This window comes from Meles meles, chromosome 17 (assembly GCF_922984935.1).
Source record: "Meles meles chromosome 17, mMelMel3.1 paternal haplotype, whole genome shotgun sequence".
In the NCBI taxonomy this organism is placed as follows: domain Eukaryota; kingdom Metazoa; phylum Chordata; class Mammalia; order Carnivora; family Mustelidae; genus Meles; species Meles meles.
The window spans coordinates 41,328,878-41,346,614 of NC_060082.1; the positions used below are offsets into that span (position 1 = coordinate 41,328,878).

A 17,737-nucleotide genomic window follows, 5' to 3' on the forward strand; every position below is an offset into this window, starting at 1 on the left:
TTATTTATTTACATTCTCTACTGCTGTGTGAAATGTTCCATAGCATACTTTTAAATTTTGGAAAACTATAGTAAAAACACTCTAGTAAGTGTGGGTATGCGTTGTTGGCAGAGGGATCCTGAGGACAGATCAGATTGTCTCTAGGTTTACAAGAGTTATTTAAGAGGCAAGAGAATTTGAGCAAGTTGTTGGGTTTCTCTAGATTCTACTTCTCTTAATAAAAAGTAGAATTAATAATAACCTAACACATATAAAAATATTGGATTTAGCTGAATTTAGACCTTATGAAAATCCTTCACAAATAAAGTTGTAAGGGATGTAGTAGATGGGATTCCTAAAGCTTCTATAGCATCAGGAAGCACAGAACAAAGTAGTTATTCCTATATATAGTATGTTGGATAATATCTTCACTAATATAATGGCACATTTAGTAATGAGTTTCATATAACTTTTTTTCAAAGTTAGGGTATAATAAATATTAACAGGCTACTCAGTGAAAAATGAGTGTTGAAGGCCAGGGTAATTGTTTCTGTTAATCTGGCTTGATACAAAGAGTGAGCGCAGTTTTGTTATTTTTTTAAATCTCCTTTGCTATTTAATTGGGATAGTTGATTTTGACTTATAGGTTTGAAATAACTCCAAGGCAAATAAATAAAGCTTCATTTCTATCTAGAAGCAAATTCATATTTTACTACTGTATTTTGTTTCAGTTAGTAATTTGTGGCCATTTTTATCACAGTTTCTGATCATTGGTAGTCTTTTACATGCAGAAATAAAGACTTGGGAATTTAAATAACTTATTTCTATGCAGTTTTATTATGTATCTTAATTATTTTTTGTGGTGTTTCTTTTAAAAAACTAAAGTTATTTTTAAGTACAGAGGTCAGATTGTATAGTTATTATAGAAAGGCTTTTTGCTCACTGGGCTTCTGTATATTCTTGATACCTTATTTGTCCTTTTTTCTCCCCCCAATGTTTTCAGATGTTTTGGAATGTTATTAAGCCCAGGTCGAAACGTGAAGAACAGTGACATGCATTTACTGGATATGGTAATGATAACCTTAAGCACATTAACCAAGTATAGATGATAGTTAATTTATATTTTAGAAGTATTTTCTATTTTAAAATTTTGTCATATTGTCAAAATTGTTTCTAACTTTCATTTGTATGGTAGTAATAATTTTGGAAACCCAAACTTAAAAGTTACTTATGAGGGAGAGATTTAGAAAAATTTCTACCAAAAACTCATATGCAAATTGAAAGCAAATAAAAGGATAGTGTTGTGGCAATGTCCATTTATTCATCTCTTTGGGTTCTTAGAAAGATGTCTTTTCTTTGAGCCAAACAGTACATGATTATAACAGGCATATCCAGAGTGAATATGGTGCCTTTCATTTATTTTAATGCACTGTTATTAATTTGAGTACTGTAATGAATGGTTTTGTTTTCTTTAAAGCATTTCTCTTTCTGAATTTAACCTCCTTTATTACCTGTCCTTAGCAAAGTATATTTACTGTAGGAGTGGTATTTATTTAAATAATTTTCTTAAAGACTAATATATATTTGAGAGTTGGTATTTTATGTAGAAATAGCAAACTATCTTAACTTTTAAACAGAAATACCTCTATATTGCACTTAATGAATATATTTACTTTGTGATTTAGAAATGTTGTAGGAAGGTCATCTTAGAGTATCAAGTAAGTATGAAATAGTAAAATATAAAGTGACTTAACTGGGATTTTTAAATTTAGTGACAGCAAGCCCTACATATTTTAATCTTTTCAGCTGAGTTTTGAAAATGCCAATTAAATAGCACTAATTCTATCAACTTTTTCTTCAGGTTATATCATGCTAATGTCACATTGATTTTCTAGTGGCCCTAATGGAAATGGTTTGTTCAGCCTTTTGAGCATATAACTGTGTGCCAGGCATTGTGGGGAGTGCTGGGTTTACAGATATGGTAAAACATAGCTCTTAGCATCTGTGGGTTTATAGATTTTTAATAAAAACAGATCTCTTAAGTGTGTAACTATGGCAGTGGGTTAAGTGCTCTCCTAGCGTTGATACAATGAGCCACAGAGATGTAGAGGAAATATTTCACAAAAAGTTACACTGAATGTGAAATGAATTAGCTATTGATCCACCTCTATTCCATCCCTCTTTACAACATATCAGTAATACAGGTGGTTTTACCTAAGGCAAGCCATAGCATTTTGGAGTCCTGAAAATTCCATGAGGAGGTAGTTCATAACACAGCTTCCTAGATCTTAGGGTCTTTCCGAGTTTAAAAGATTAAGGTAAAACCATGGCAGAGACTTTTTTTTTTTTAAATAAAACCTAAATGCAGATTATAGAGTTATAGATTGGCATGAACTTCTGAGGCCCCCTGTTCTTGAGTGTCTTACTTGAACAGCAGTCCTCCACTTTGAAGAGTCCATATTGAAATCAAGGGCTGGTCAGCACTGAAGCTTCTGTCCAACAAATAGTTGGTAGAAGTGGGAGGGTTTGTTTCTGCAATTATCAAGAATTGTGATTTGTTATTGATCTTTGTGCTATCTTTAATACATGGTTATTGAGCTTTGGCTAGACTACATTTCATAAAAAGGAACTTATTACAAAGTTATTTGCTTATAATCACCTGAAATCATATCCCTTATAACTTTGCCTAATTAGTTTTAGTTCTGTCCTCTAGAGCAAGATATTCTTCTGACTCATTCAAATATGTGAATACTTTGAAAACAAATTTCGCTTTCTTACACTTGATTCTGATAAACTTTGAAGAATCCTGCAATTATATTTAATTTTAGAATTTGTTGAGACTTTTCTGTTTATCTTGAATAATTTTTAAACAATGCTGACTTTTCTTCCCTTTGAATATTTTCTAATAACATGAATTGAGACTTTTTTTTTAAGATTTTATTTGTCTATTTGACAGAGATCTCAAGTAGGCAGAGAGGCAGGCTGAGACAGAGAGAGGAAGACGCAGGCTCCCTGCTGGGCAGAGAGCCCGGTGTGGGGCTCAATCCCAGGACCCCAGGACCATGACCTGAGCTGAAGACAGAGGCTTTAACCCACTGAGCTGCCCAGGGGCCCTGAATTGAGACCTTTTATAAATTTATACATTTAATTTAGTATAAGATCTACATGAAAGAGAAAGTCCTATTTATAAGTGAAAATAATTTTCTAGTCAAACAGCTAGATTACTCATATATATATAGAGAGAGAGAGAGAGTATATAAACAAAATATACATAGTATTATATATAGTATATAAACAAAGTCATCTATAAATAAAATTGGATTTTGGGGGATACAAATAAGAGATTCAGTTTTCTTCCAGTAGTAAGAATATTTTTGATACTGTTGGCGAGGAAAAATTTTCCTTTACCCTTCAAGGTTCTTTTGGCTGGTCTAAGAATTAAATTGACAAGAGACAGATTAGCAGGAGAAAACTGAATTTAATTACATATGTATGGGTGCTCCATAAGAATATGATGCCTAGGGGCACCTGGGTGGCTCAGTGGGTTGGGCCTCTGCCTTCGGCTCAGGTCATGATCTCAGGGTCCTGGGGTGGAGCCCCGCATCGGGCTCTCTGCTCAGTGGGGAGCCTGTTTCCCTCTCTCTCTGCCTGCCTCTCTGCCTACTTGTGATCTGTCTCTCTGTCAAATAAATAAATAAAACCTTAAAAAAATAAAAAAAAATATGCCTATAGGCAGTCAGACAACGAGGCTTATATGCCATTCTAAGCTAAGGAGAAGGGTTAGAAGTTGAGGACTTTACAGGGAAGGAAGATAATTCAAAGCAGATGAAAAAAGTAAATGTTTGGCAAACGTGTTTGTGAGACCACTCAGAAACAATGGGACATAGGAATTTTAACAAACAGACTTTGCCCATTTTCTCCCTGACTACCTCACCTACTTTATTTTATACTGTAGTTATCTAGGGTAACCATAAGGGGGAGGTCAAAGGTTCTTCCTCAGCCTTTTCTTTTTTTTCTTTTTTTAAAATAAGCAGCCTAAAAATAACCCACATGCCAAAGAGATAGATTTTGTGTGGCAAAGTTTGCTTCCCTATATGTAACTAGGGAAAGCCTAACAGCAAGGTACCAAGGGCTGAAAACTCAGTAGAGCCAGGTTTCTTGGAACTGGAATGTAATTTAAAAGTCCTAGAAAAGCCTCAGAAAGTTTGTGGATCTGTACTAGCTACTAGACTAGTAGCTGGTCTCACAGGTAAATATACACAATTATACTGTAATCCAGTAATCTTGTAATCTGTATGTGTAAAAAAGCAATAAGATTTTCATGAAACAGTTCTTACCCCTTACACGTGTAAGGATCTCTGCTATTTTTTTCTTCTACTTAATTAAAAAGTCTTTATCATAATGTACTAAATTGATTTTAGGATCCACAAATGGGTCACAAACTGGTTTTTGGAAAACATTAGGTTGTTAGTTCTCTAGAGTCAGGATCATTTGGTTTTGTTTTCTTTGCTGGATACTTACAGGCAAAGACCATGACTTAGAGTAAGCTTGTATTTGCTTAAAGAATGGATGGATTAGCATGAACCTGCATTTTTTTTTTTTTTACTTTTTCTGTGTGTTATGTCTTTTTAGCACCATATGTCTCCTTTACCCCACCATCTGCCTACTTGACTTCATAGTTTAAGCTTGCTCATTACTTGACAATAGTTCATCTGTGGCTTACTCTGTGATTCCCTGGCCTCTCCCTCATAGCTTTTCTGCCCATGTTCCCACTGCAAACTGCCACATTCTATCTGTATTTCCTAATTTATTTTCCTAAGTGGAGGGCATCTAGTGGTTCCACGCTGGCCTAGTTTGGACAGAGACTTTTGTTGTCCAGATGTCCCTTACCTGCTGTTCCTGATTTTGTCAGCCCTGCTTGTGGTAGGAACAGAGGAGTCAGGAGGAACTCGTCAGCAAAGATAGTTGAAGAAGTATCTCTCTCTCTTTCTCTTTTTAAGATGTATTTATTTTAGAGAGAGAGTGAAAGGTAGAGTGAGCAGGGGAGGGACAGAGGCAGAGAGAGAGAAATCCTCAAGCAGGCTCTCATCTGAGTGTGAGCCTAACTTAGGGCTTGATCCCACAACCCCAAGAGAATCAGACACTCAAGTGACTGAGCCACCCAGGAGCCCCAAGAAGTATCTTTATAAGAGACTGGGAGCAAGCCAGGCTGTATAATGGAAATGTCTAGTTCAGAAACAAAAATGCTATACTTGATGAGGAGATACTTGTGTTGAGGACTCTTGATGTAAGACAGTGTTACTGTGGTGGTGTATTGTGAGGACTACAAAGACGTAAAACTGTGGTTGTTAAATTAGGGTGTTATGGTTACAAGGGACAAAGATGCACTTAGAGCACCTTAGAGACAGAAGAGGTTATTGATCTTCATGAATTTGTACATAAACCTGCAAAGTGGTCTCTGCTATCTAGACTCTTCTGTCTGCCTCACCTCCCCCCAGAGGCTTACTCTTTCTTGAGTCTCTTTGTAGGTTGGACTCCTGCTCTTTTTCCACCCCTGCTCCTGCCCCTGGTGCTCTGCCTCCCTCTCTTTCTGTACCTCCTTCCCCATCTCTGTCTTTCCTTCCTTCACCTTCTCTTTCCTCTTCTTTCGCCTTTTCCTACCTTGTCCTCCTCTCGCCCCCCTTGCCCATCTCTGCTCTTCTCTCTTTGATCCTCACTCTTCCTCCCTCCTTCCTGCCTCCCAGTATGTGCCTTTGTATTTGGACTGCATGATTATTTTTAATGAATTTTTTGTTTTCTCCATTTCTCTCTTACCAATTAGCAGTTTCCCAGTACTCTGCTGTTCTTTATATAGTCTTTCCTACTTTATAATTTCTGTTACCTTGTCACTTCGTTTGACGTGTGGCCTGTCAGGGCCTGACTTCTTAAAATCTTTCAGCTCCGCTGCTAACTGCCCACTTTGCTTCGTATTTGTCAGTTGGAAGAAATATTTTGATTGGACTAGCTGTCTTTTTGGACTAAAGCACAGCACAGCTCTTTCCAGAAATGGATTGGGCTTTTTGGGAGGCCAGATTCTCGTTCTGACTGGGGGTCTAATGAGAAGGTAGAGAGGATTAAGCATAGGGAGGGAGAGAGAGAGGAAGGGGTGGAGAGAGAGATGGAGACCGAGAATGAGATGAATATATGAATGTGGTGAAGGTGCTGTGTGAGTGTCCTTTACACGGCCTTGAGTGTACTTTATCTCCAGAACTCAGGGTTCCTACACTCAAGCTGACCACCAATACACTAGGAAAATACACATTGTAATCACCAGCATCTGTGTGGGGGTAAAATTGAAAAAAAAGTTTTTCTCTTTGTTTTCGTCTGACCCTTTCATCACTCTCTTTTCTTGATATGAGGAAATGGCTACAGAGAATTTAAAGTACTGTAGACAGCACTCTCTTGCATATGCGCATGCTTGTATGCTGTGTGCTGTTCTCCCATGGGAACAGCTCTAACTGCTCCCCCTCCCCCACACAATACATACACAGAGCTGTGTGGAATCCTGCTTTCACTATAGGAGCTGCTGGCTGCTTCAGTGAGAGTCAGGAGTGCCCTGGGTGGACACCTTTAGGGGTGGAGGAGATGCGGAAGGGGAGGACAGAAGGGAAGGAGGGAGACAGTCAACTTGGGTGTTGACTACAAACCTTTATTAGTCTCCTAACATTGATTACTGATCTTAAGAGTGTGCACATATATAGATGATAGAAAAGTTTCAAATTTGAGAGATGTTATGATAAAATAAATGAATATTTTAAGAATATATTATAAATTAAAATGGAAGTAAAATACTAACTGCTTTTCCTTTGATTAGCTATTAGTTCAGTTAAAATATCTTCAGTGAGATCTATACTATAGTTGTAATGGAAACCGGACATGCTCGTGTGCTTAAGTATGTGAAATTTTGATAAGCAGCCTAAGATAAACCTAAATATAACTTCATACCAATTTGCTTTTGTGAGTCAGCATATAAAGATGTACCTTCCTTAAGCCAAGAGTTATGCGCATCTAAATAGAAACTCTGAGGAAAGCTGTAAGAGAATTTAATATTGAAAGAAATGCTTTCATAGGGTGACAAAAATTTTACCCCCAAAAATCCCATTTGATTGTAAGTCCAAATTTTAATAAATTTGATTGCTTAAAGTAAGATATAACTTAAAATGGTGACTTTCTTGATATGTATATTCTCAGTGATTTCTCTCTGAACTTTTCCAGGAATCCATGGGAAAGAGCTATGATGGGAGGGCTTACGTTATTACTGGCATGTGGAACCCCAATGTACCAACATTTCTGGCACTTAATGAAGAAACCCCAAAAGGTAAATTTTCTCATAGGAGTCATTATTACTTGCTTTAAATTTTATATTATGGTCAATGTTGTTTTGCTGCATTTTTTAAAATTCTGGTGCTTATTTAAAATGAAGTTATTCTCATTTTTTTTTTGAAGGATTTTATTTATTTATTTGACAGACAGAGATCACAAGTAGGCAGAGAGGCAGGCAGAGAGAGAGAGGGAGAAGCAGGCTCCCTGCCAAGCAGAGAGTCCGATGTGGGCTCGATCCCAGGATCCTGGGATCATGACCAGAGCCAAAGGCAGAGGCTTTAACCCACTGAGCCACCCAGGCGCCCCTAGATTTTAAAGTTTTTGAATACTTTATGCATTTATGGGGAAAACATCCACTATTCAAATGAATCTACCCCAAAGGTATGTGAATTAGTTTTATTAGATCACCTAGAAAGTATTAAATAGTGTTTGTGTTTCATATGTTATCATAGAATTATTTGAGGGTAATGACAGACACAACCAGCTGTGCCACCCAGGTGCCCCTGTTTGGTCTTCTGTTAAGGGATTATGTACTTTAAAGTTTATTTCCTCTATTAAAATAATTTTCTATAATATTATATTAAAATAATATTCTTGGAGTGCCTGGGTGGGCTTGGTTGGGTGGTCAACTCTTGGTTTCTGTTGAGGTCATGATCTCCTGGGTTATGAGATCAAACCTGTGTGGGACTCCAATCTCAGGGGAAGCTTTCTTGGGATTTTCTCCCTTTGCCTCTCCTCCCCTTTGTGAGTGCACATGGATGCATGTGCTCTCTCTCTCTCAAATAAATAAGTCTTAAAAAAATATTCTTACTCGAAAGATAATGTATTTTATTTTATTTTTTCAAAGATTTTATTTACTTATAGAGACACTCAGTGAGAGAGGGAACACAAGCTGCGGGAGAGGGAGAAGTAGGCTCTCCGCCGAGCAGGGAGCCCAACGTGGGGCTTGATCCCGGACCCTGGGATCATGACCTGAACTAAAGGCAGATGCTTAACAACTGAGCCACCAAGGTGCCCCAAGATAATGTATTTTAAATGTAAAATTATTTCATATGGCAGAAAAAACACCTGATTTTAAAATTTCCAAATGATATCCTTGAGATTATAAATTACTCAGAGGATTCATGAATCAGAGTTTGATTTTTTACAGAGGAAGTTGAAGTTCTGGAGATGAAATGTCTTGGATCTTTTCTCTAATCCACCAAGTTGTGTATTCTGTTTTATGTTTTGTGTTATTGTCTCTTAAACTTTGACAGTACTCCCCTTGGACTTTTAAGGCCTGCCGGGGCAAGTACAATGTCTAGAGAATCCTTGTTTCTCTTGAATTGGCAGGTAGAATTTATTTAGAAGAATGTAATCATTTTTTGTTGAATTTGATATTAATAGAAGTACAGTTGATGTGTATAAATGTATAATTTAAAAAAAATAATTTTATAAAAAAATAATGTTTTAAAAAACATTGTTGAAGGTTTCTTCTATTGATGGGCTTGTTTATTTGAACTTTAACTGAGAACTAAAACTGCTGGACAAAGTAAATTTTAAAAATATTACAAAAGTAACAAAGAAGTGACAATATGGATTAGCCAAACCACAGGCTGAAAATCCCAGTGAGGGGTGCCTGGATGGCTCAGCCAGTAGAGGGTGAGACTCTTATTCTCAGGGTCAAGAGTTCAAGCCCCACGTTGGACATGGAGCCTACTTAAGAAAAAAAAGAAGAAGAAAAAGAAAAAGACCCCCCCCACACACCCACTGAATCTCAAGCAGGATAAATAAAATAAAACCCATATTTCAGCCTATCGTGTTGAAACTAAAGAAAACCAATAGACACTAGCCCAGAAGATTCTAGATTCATATTAAAGGAAGGCTGTGGCCAAGTAAACATTTTAAATAATAACTGAAATTTTGACTGATAACGCTATATTCTTGCCTAAAACTACTTGCCAGGCTCTGATACAGATCTGTAACTGTACAGAACTATTTCATCAGAGCCTTAGTAATTTTCCTGAGCATGTGGTGAGGGGACAACAAGGATCCCAACAGATCTCCAGGGACTTCCCTTAAATCTTACAACATTTAAATATTCATTTAAATAACATGTTCCAATACAAACTTAACATAGTGAAAGTTGAGAGTCTCTTCTGATTTGACAGTTATTCCCATGCAACTCACCAAAGTGAATAATTTCTTCTATCTCTTTTTATAAGATAAAAGGACAAATCCTATGAATTTCTAGAGGCATTCTGGGAAATTGGAAAGATAGTTTTAGTTTAAAAGACATTCTGAATATTTTACCTAATTTTTATATTAAGAACCTGATCTGGGGAAGGAATATTAAGGTTTCAGAGGTGATTTTGACCATTGATTTAGATAGGGTCATGAGTATTGAGAAACATACTTGGAGAATGTGGTCATCTATTTAATCAAAGCGATAATACAACATTTACAATTAAACACAGAAAGTAACAATCTGATTGGAAAGAACCTTCTTGGGAAAACTTAACAACAAAGCCAGCATAACATACAGTAAATTTCTGCCACAGATAAGCGAGTGTACATGACAGTGGCAGTGGATATGGTCGTCACAGAGGTCGTGGAGCCTGTGCGCTTCCTTCTGGAGACAGTAGTACGTGTGTACCCTGCGAATGAGCGGTTTTGGTATTTCAGCAGGAAGACTTTCACAGAGACTTTCTTCATGAGGTTGAAACAGGTAGGATCTTTTGTTCTTTACTTGTAATAACCTATATATATTTTTCTATTTTTAAAAAATTATTTTTATTAATATATAATGTATTATTTGCCCCAGGGGTACAGGTCTGTGAATCATTAGGTTACACATTTCACAGCACTCACCATAACACATTTTCTATTCTTTTTAAAATCCAAGATAACTTCTTAAGTAGTGATAAAAAGTGACAAAAACTTCTCAGATAATCAAGTGATAGAGTCAGCCAATAGCATATTTGAAAAATCTACATCTAGGTCATGTAAATTTAAAAAAAAAAACCCAGTTCTGTTTAATAAGTATGTACTCTTTTCGCTAGAAACTTGTACTGTGTATCTGTGAAGTATCCACATACTTAAGAGAAATACTGATTTATATGTATAAAACAACATCCTTTTATATATATTTATTTAGAACCAAAAAGACAGGGCACAGAAATAGCATATCTTTATAAAATTATAATGAAAAAAATTTCCAAGTAACACCTGGGATTAATTTTCATAGTTATTTCTACCAAAATATTATATGAATACATTGTGTGACTTATCAGTAAGATCATAAAAGTATTTTAATACTTAATTAACAAAAGTGGAGTTTCTCTGACATCCCTAAATTAGGCAATGTTAGTACGTAAAATACATAATTTTTGTTTTGTAGTGAAGGAAGATGGTACTAGTGAAAAATAATTTGAATCGTAATAGGATCTGTTTTGTGAAATGAGGGTAAAATGCTCTATTTAAATAATGGAAATCCTTTATATACTACTTAGTAATGCCATTTCCCAATTTAGTCATGCTTGCTGGTTGATAGACTGCAATATGTGAAATGTAATGTGGTAAAAGCAAGTATCAGCACAGTGAACAGATAAAGAAGCTGCTTACCCAGTTTCATATAAAAAAATTGTCATTGCTCAGTTAGGTTTCATATACTACATATTTTGAAATTACTGTGTTTTTTGTCTTTCATAAAATTATCAGAGTGATGGTTTGATACAACTTTTATTACTATTTGGATTATTTCCTTTTTTTGTAGCATATTCTAAGGAAGATTATATGAACAGTATTCAAAATATTAGCCTCTTGAGTATCTTTGCATATTTTATTACGGAATATTTTCCTTCTTCCCTCCTTTCTTTTCTTTGCTTTTTTGGTAGCTTAATTGTTCTGACTATCAAAGAATTCACTTGTCATTTTGAACTGAGGGATTATTCAGAGTTGTATAAGAGCAAATAAAGGCTCTATATAGAAAGTGGTCATTATTCTTCCCAGTGACCGTTAATAAATTATGATGTGAATTCTTCCTTCTTGAGACCTGATAAAAAGTTAGCTTCTTCCCATATCTATCTCTCTATCTATATATCTATATCTATATACTATATCTATATATCTATGCACACACACATATATGGCAAGGTAAACAAGAGTACTAAGATTTATATTTTTATACATTTCAAGAATATATGTATTAGAGTAGATTTTTATAATTAAATGTATTTTCATATTTTAAAAACTACTGATGTTGGGGATCCTGGGTGGCTTAGTGGGTTAAAGCCTCTGCCTTCGGCTCAGGTCATGATCCCAGGGTCCTGGGATCGAGCCCCACATCGGGCTCTCTGCTCAGCGGGGAGCCTGCTTCCTCCTCTCTCTCTCTGCCTTCTTCTCTGCCTACCTGTGATCTCTGTCTGTTGAATAAATAAATAAAATCTTAAAAAAAATAAATAAAAAAAAATTTAAAAAAAAGAACAGGTAAATTAAAAAAAAAAACTACTGATTTTGAGTGACTGAGTAGCAAGTAACAAAATATTAAAAATACCGCCCAAGGTCATTTCATGTGAATTAAGAAGATTAAATCAGATTTACTTATAATATTCAGCTCTACTAAATGTGAGACAGATGTATTTTTTATGTTAATTTTTTATTGTGAACAATTTTATGCCACAATTTTAGAAAATGTAGATGAAATGGACAAAATCCTCAAAAATACAATTTATCTAAATGATGGACATAGGAATACATAGAAAATCTGAGTTGCCATATGTATAAAATATGTTGAATATGCAATTAAAATTTTTCCTACAAAATGAACTTGGTCTGAATGTCTTCAAACACCTACACACTTACGAAATACACACACAAACGCACAAACACGTGAACACACATGCACACATACATGCACATACCAAGCCACACAGGCTTCCCCTGAGAATAGAGAAGGAAGGAATACTCCCTGACCACATTTTATCAGGCCAGAAAATAAATTGATGTGAAAACCTGACAGAGAAACTACAAAATGGAAAAACCACAGTAAGCTTACTCACATGAACTCAGATGTAGCTTCCTAAACAAAATATTTGTAAACAAGATTCAGCGATTTATAAAATGGATAATTATATATCATGACCATGCAGGTATGGTTTTAAGTTGTTATTTAAGTTCCTGTTAGTTAATGTACAGTGTGATATTAGTTTCAGGTGTACAGTGCAGTGATTCAACACTTGCATACAACATCTGAAGCTCACAACAAGTGCACTGTGAGACTGATTTAAATGAATATCAAATATGAAGAAGATGGTTTCTAACTTTAGTGGTATAATCTGTGTTCAAGAAAAAATGTGGAAAGCTGTGGAGACTGAAGGCATACCTGCCCTGAGCAGAAATAATGAAAAGGAAAAGAATTGAAATCTAGAGAAGTTAAATGAATTATTAAAATTTATATGGATAATTATTACAAGAGTGGAAACTATAACTTCTTAACTGCAAATCACGCTATGCTGCAGGAAGGCTAAGCTAGTTTCTTTCAATATTTCAGAGACTGGGTTGTTTTGTGGCCATTGATAATAATTTGGAGATGTTAGTCTTGACTAGACAACCTTGGTAGAAAGGAGGAGTTAAGTGAGCATCTAATGCAGTTCAAGGTTACCTTGGAATCTCTGGGTCCAGGCCATTCCTAATGTAAATGATTCTGGGTGACTGCATTTGCTGAATAACCCCAGAACCAGTTCTCTACTCAAACAGAATTAGATCAGATTCCTGGGGGATAATAACAAACCAGATGGGATTCCCTGTATTCTGTTCCATTGCTCTTTAGGTCTGTTTTTAGACAAATACCACAGTCTTGACCACTATAACTTTATAGTAATTTTTCAAGTCTGATGTTGTAAGATTTCTGATGTTTTTCAAAGCTTTTTTTTTGTCTCTTTCATGTTTTTTGCATTTTCTTCAGAATTTTAGAAATAATTTGTCAGTTTGTAGAAAAAAATCCCAATTTTGATTGGGATTGCTTTATATCTATATATCACTTTGGAAAGACTTGCTATATTAACAGCATCGAGCCTTTCCCATATATGCAAAGCCTACAGCTAATATCATCCTTAATGGGGAAAAAACCAAGAGTCATTCCCCTAAGGTCAGCAACAAGACAAGGATGTTCACTCTCACACTTTTATTCAACATTGTATTGGAAGTCCTAGTCACAGCAATCAGACAACAAAAAGAAAGAAAAGACATCCAGATCAGTAAGAAAGAAGTAAAATTTTCACTATTTGTAGATGACATCATACTCTATATAGAAAACATGAAAGACTCCACCAAAAGCTGCTAAAACTGATAAATTTGGTAAAGTCACAGGATACAAAATCAATGTACAGAAATATCTTGCATTTCTCTATACCAATAATGAAGCAGCAGAAAGAGAAATGAAGAAAACAATCCCATTTACAAATTGCACCGAAAATAAAAGGTTACCTAGGCATAAACCTAACCAAAGAGGTGAAAGTCCTATACTCTGCAAACTATAAACCACTGATGACAAAAACTGAAGATGACACAAAGAAAAGGAAAGACATTTCATGCTTAGGTATCAGAAGAACAGATATTGTTAAAATGTCTGTACTGTCCAAAGCAGTCTACGTATTTAATGCAATCCCTATCAAAATACCACCAGCATTGTCACTGAATTAGAATAAATAATCCTAAAATTTTGTGGATCCACACACACACAGAGAAAACCTCAAACAGGCAAATCAGTCTTAAAAATGTAAAGTAATTCATCCTTTCTTTCTTTCTTTTTTTTTTTTTTTTTAATAAACATATAACATGGACGGGCCTGGAAGTGATTATGCTGAGTGAAATAAGTCAAGCAGAGAGAGTTAAGTATCATATGGTTTCACTTATTTGTGGAGGATAACAAATGACATGGAGGACATTGGGAGATGGAGAGGAGAAGGAAGTTGAGGGAAATTGGAAGGGGAGGCGAACCATAAGAAACTATGGACTCTGAAAAACAACCTGAGGGTTTTGAAGGGGCGGGGTGGGAGGGTGGGAAACCAGGTGGTGGGTAGTAGGGAGGGCACGTATTGCATGGAACACTGGGTGTTGTGCAAAAACAATGAATACTGTTTTGCTGAAAAAATTAATTAATTAAAAAAATGTAAAGTAAAGCTGAACACATCAAATTCTAGACTTCAAGTTTTGTTGCAAAACTGTAGTGATCAAGGGAGTATGGTACTGGTGCAAAAACAGAAACATACATCAATGAATCAGAATAGAGAGCCCAGAAATGGACCCATGATTACAGGTCAGTTAATCTTTGACAAAGCAGAAAGAATAACTAATGGGGAAAAGACCATCTTTTCAACAAATGATGCTGAGAAAACTGGACAGCAACATGCAAAAGAATGAAACTGGACCACTTTCTCAACCATACAGAAAAATAAATTCAAAATAGATTAAAGATCTAAATGTAAGACCCCAAACCATAAAAATCCTAGAAGAGAACATAGGCAGTAATGTCTCTGACATTGGTTGTTAGCAACTTTTTTCTTTCTTTCTTTTTTTTTTTTTAATGTAGTTTAGAGCCTGATTCCTGGCTTGTTTCTCTCTCCCCACTACTACTATTTTTTTAAAAATTTTTTATTTATTTCTTATTTTTGTATAAACATATAATGTATTTTTATCCCCAGGGGTACAGGTCTGTGAATCGCCAGGTTTACACACTTCACAGCACTCACCATAGCACATACCCTCCCCAATGTCCATAACCCCACTCCCCATCTCCCAACACCCCCTCCCCCCAGCAACCCTCAGTTTGTTTTGTGAGATTAAGAGTCACTTATGGTTTGTCTCCCTCCCAATCCCATCTTGTTTCATTTATTCTTCTCCTACCCCCTAACCCCCCATGTTGCATCTCCACGTCCTCATATCAGGAAGATCATATGATAGTTGTCTTTCTCCGATTGACTTATTTCACTAAGTATGATACGCTCTAGTTCCATCCACGTCGTCGCAAATGGCAAGATTTCATTTCTTTTGATGGCTGCATAGTATTCCATTGTGTATATATACCACATCTTCTTTATCCATTCATCTGTTGATGGACATCTAGGTTCTTTCCATAGTTTGGCTATTGTAGACATTGCTGCTATAAACATCTGGGTACACGTGCCCCTTCGGATCACTGTGTTTGTATCTTTAGGGTAAATACCCAGTAGTGCAATTGCTGGGTCATAGGGTAGTTCTATTTTCAACATTTTGAGGAACCTCCATGCTGTTTTCCAGAGTGGTTGCACCAGCTTGCATTCCCACCAACAGCGTAGGAGGGTTCCCCTTTCTCCGCATCCTCGCCAGCATCTGTCATTTCCTGACTTGTTAATTTTAGCCATTCTGACTGGTGTGAGGTGATATCTCATTGTGGTTTTGATTTGTATCTCCCTGATGCCGAGTGATGTGGAGCACTTTTTCATGTGACTGTTGGCCATCTGGATGTCTTCTTTACAGAAATGTCTGTTCATGTCCTCTGCCCATTTCTTGATTGGATTGTTTGTTCTTTGGGTGTTGAGTTTGCTAAGTTCCTTATAGATTTTGGACACTAGCCCTTTATCTGATATGTCGATTGCACATATCTTCTCCCATTCTGTCAGTTGTCTTTTGGTTTTGTTGACTGTTTCCTTTGCTGTGCAAAAGCTTTTGATCTTGATGAAATCCCAATAGTTCATTTTTGCCCTTGCTTCCCTTGCTTTTGGCGATGTTCCTAAGAAGATGTTGCTGTGGCTGAGGTCGAAGAGGTTGCTGCCTCTTCTGTGTTCTCCTCAAGGATTTTGATGGATTCCTTTCTCACATTGAGGTCCTTCATCCGTTTTGAGTCTATTTTCGTGTGTGGTGTAAGGAAGTGGTCCAATTTCATTTTCTGCATGTGGCTGTCCAATTTTCCCAGCACGATTTATTGAAGAGGCTGTCTTTTTTCCATTGGACATTCTTTCCTGCTTTGTCGAAGATTAGTTGACCATAGAGTTGAGGGTCTATTTCTGGGCTCTCTATTCTGTTCCATTGATCTGTGTGTCTGTTTTTGTGCCAGTACCATGCTGTCTTGATGGTGACAGCTTTGTAATAGAGCTTGAAGTCCGGAATTGTGATGCCACCAACTTTGGCATTCTTTTTCAATATTCCTTTGGCTATTCAAGGTCTTCTCTGGTTCCATATAAATTTGAGGATTATTTGTTCCATTCCTTTGAAAAAAAATGGATGGTATTTTGATAGGGATTGCATTAAATCTGTAGATTGCTTTAGGTAGCATAGACATTTTCACAATATTTATTCTTCCAATCCAGGAGCATGGAACATTTTTCCATTTCTTTGTGTCTTTGTAGCAACTTTTCTCTAGATAGATCCCTGAGGTAAGGGAAACTCAAGCAAAAATAAATTATTGAGACTGCATCAAAATAAAAAGCTGCTGCCCAGTGAAGGAAACAGTCAGTGTAACTGAAAGGCAGCCTATGGAATGAAAGAAGATACTTGCAAAGGGGTTAGTATCCAAAATATATAAAGAACTGATACAACTCAGCCTCCCCAATAATTCAATTTAATTAAAAATGTGCAGAAGACACGAACATTTTTCCAAAGAAGACATACAGATGGTCAACATATGCGTAAAAGATGCTCATCATCATTTATCATCAATGAAATGCAAGTCCATACTACAATGAGATGTCACTGTACACCTGTCAGAATGGCTAAAGTCAGCAACACAGGAAACATTTGTTGACAAGGATGTGAAGAAGAAGGTAACAGGGTTCCTTCTTCTGTTGGTAGGAATCCAAACTGGTGCAGCCACTGTGGAAAACAGTATTGAGGTTCTTCAAAAAGTTAAAAATAGAACTGCCCTATGATCTAGCAATCACACTAGTGGGTATTTACCCAAAGAATACAAAAACAGTAATTCGAGGGAATGCAGGCACCCCTATTTAGCAGGATTATTTGCCGTAGCCACGATATGGAAGCAGCCCAAATGTCCATCAACTAAGGAATGGATAAAGAAGAGGTGGTATATACACAATAGAATATTATTCAGCCATAGAATAGAATGAAATCCTGCCATTTGCAACAACATGGTTGAAGCTAGACAGTATAATGCTAAGTGAAATAAGTGAAAGACAAATGCCATATGATTTCACTTCTATGTGGAATTTAAGAAACATAACAAATGAACAAAGGGAAAGGAGAGAGAGTGAGACAAACAAGAAACAGACTCTTAATTCGGGAGAGCAAACTGATGGCTTCCAGAGTGAAGGTAGATGAGAGGATGGGTGAAATACATGTTGGGGATTAAGGAGTACAGTTGACATGATATGCACCAGGTGATTAAATATAAAAACTTAAAACCCACTATCAAGCCTTCCTG

At 36.3% G+C, this 17,737-nt stretch overlaps 1 protein-coding gene across 4 annotated transcripts in view; it reads left to right on the plus strand.

Moving 5' to 3' along the window:
- Window positions 1–17,737, plus strand: part of RABGAP1L (RAB GTPase activating protein 1 like) — a 762,787-nt gene that overhangs the window by 123,222 nt on the left and 621,828 nt on the right. For all 4 annotated transcript variants that reach the window (XM_045983134.1, XM_045983136.1, XM_045983137.1 and 1 more), the window contains exons 8-10: window positions 983–1,049; window positions 7,234–7,336; window positions 9,882–10,048. In XM_045983134.1, coding sequence (XP_045839090.1) covers window positions 983–1,049; window positions 7,234–7,336; window positions 9,882–10,048 — 337 coding nt within the window. The remainder of the gene's footprint in view (window positions 1–982; window positions 1,050–7,233; window positions 7,337–9,881; window positions 10,049–17,737) is intronic.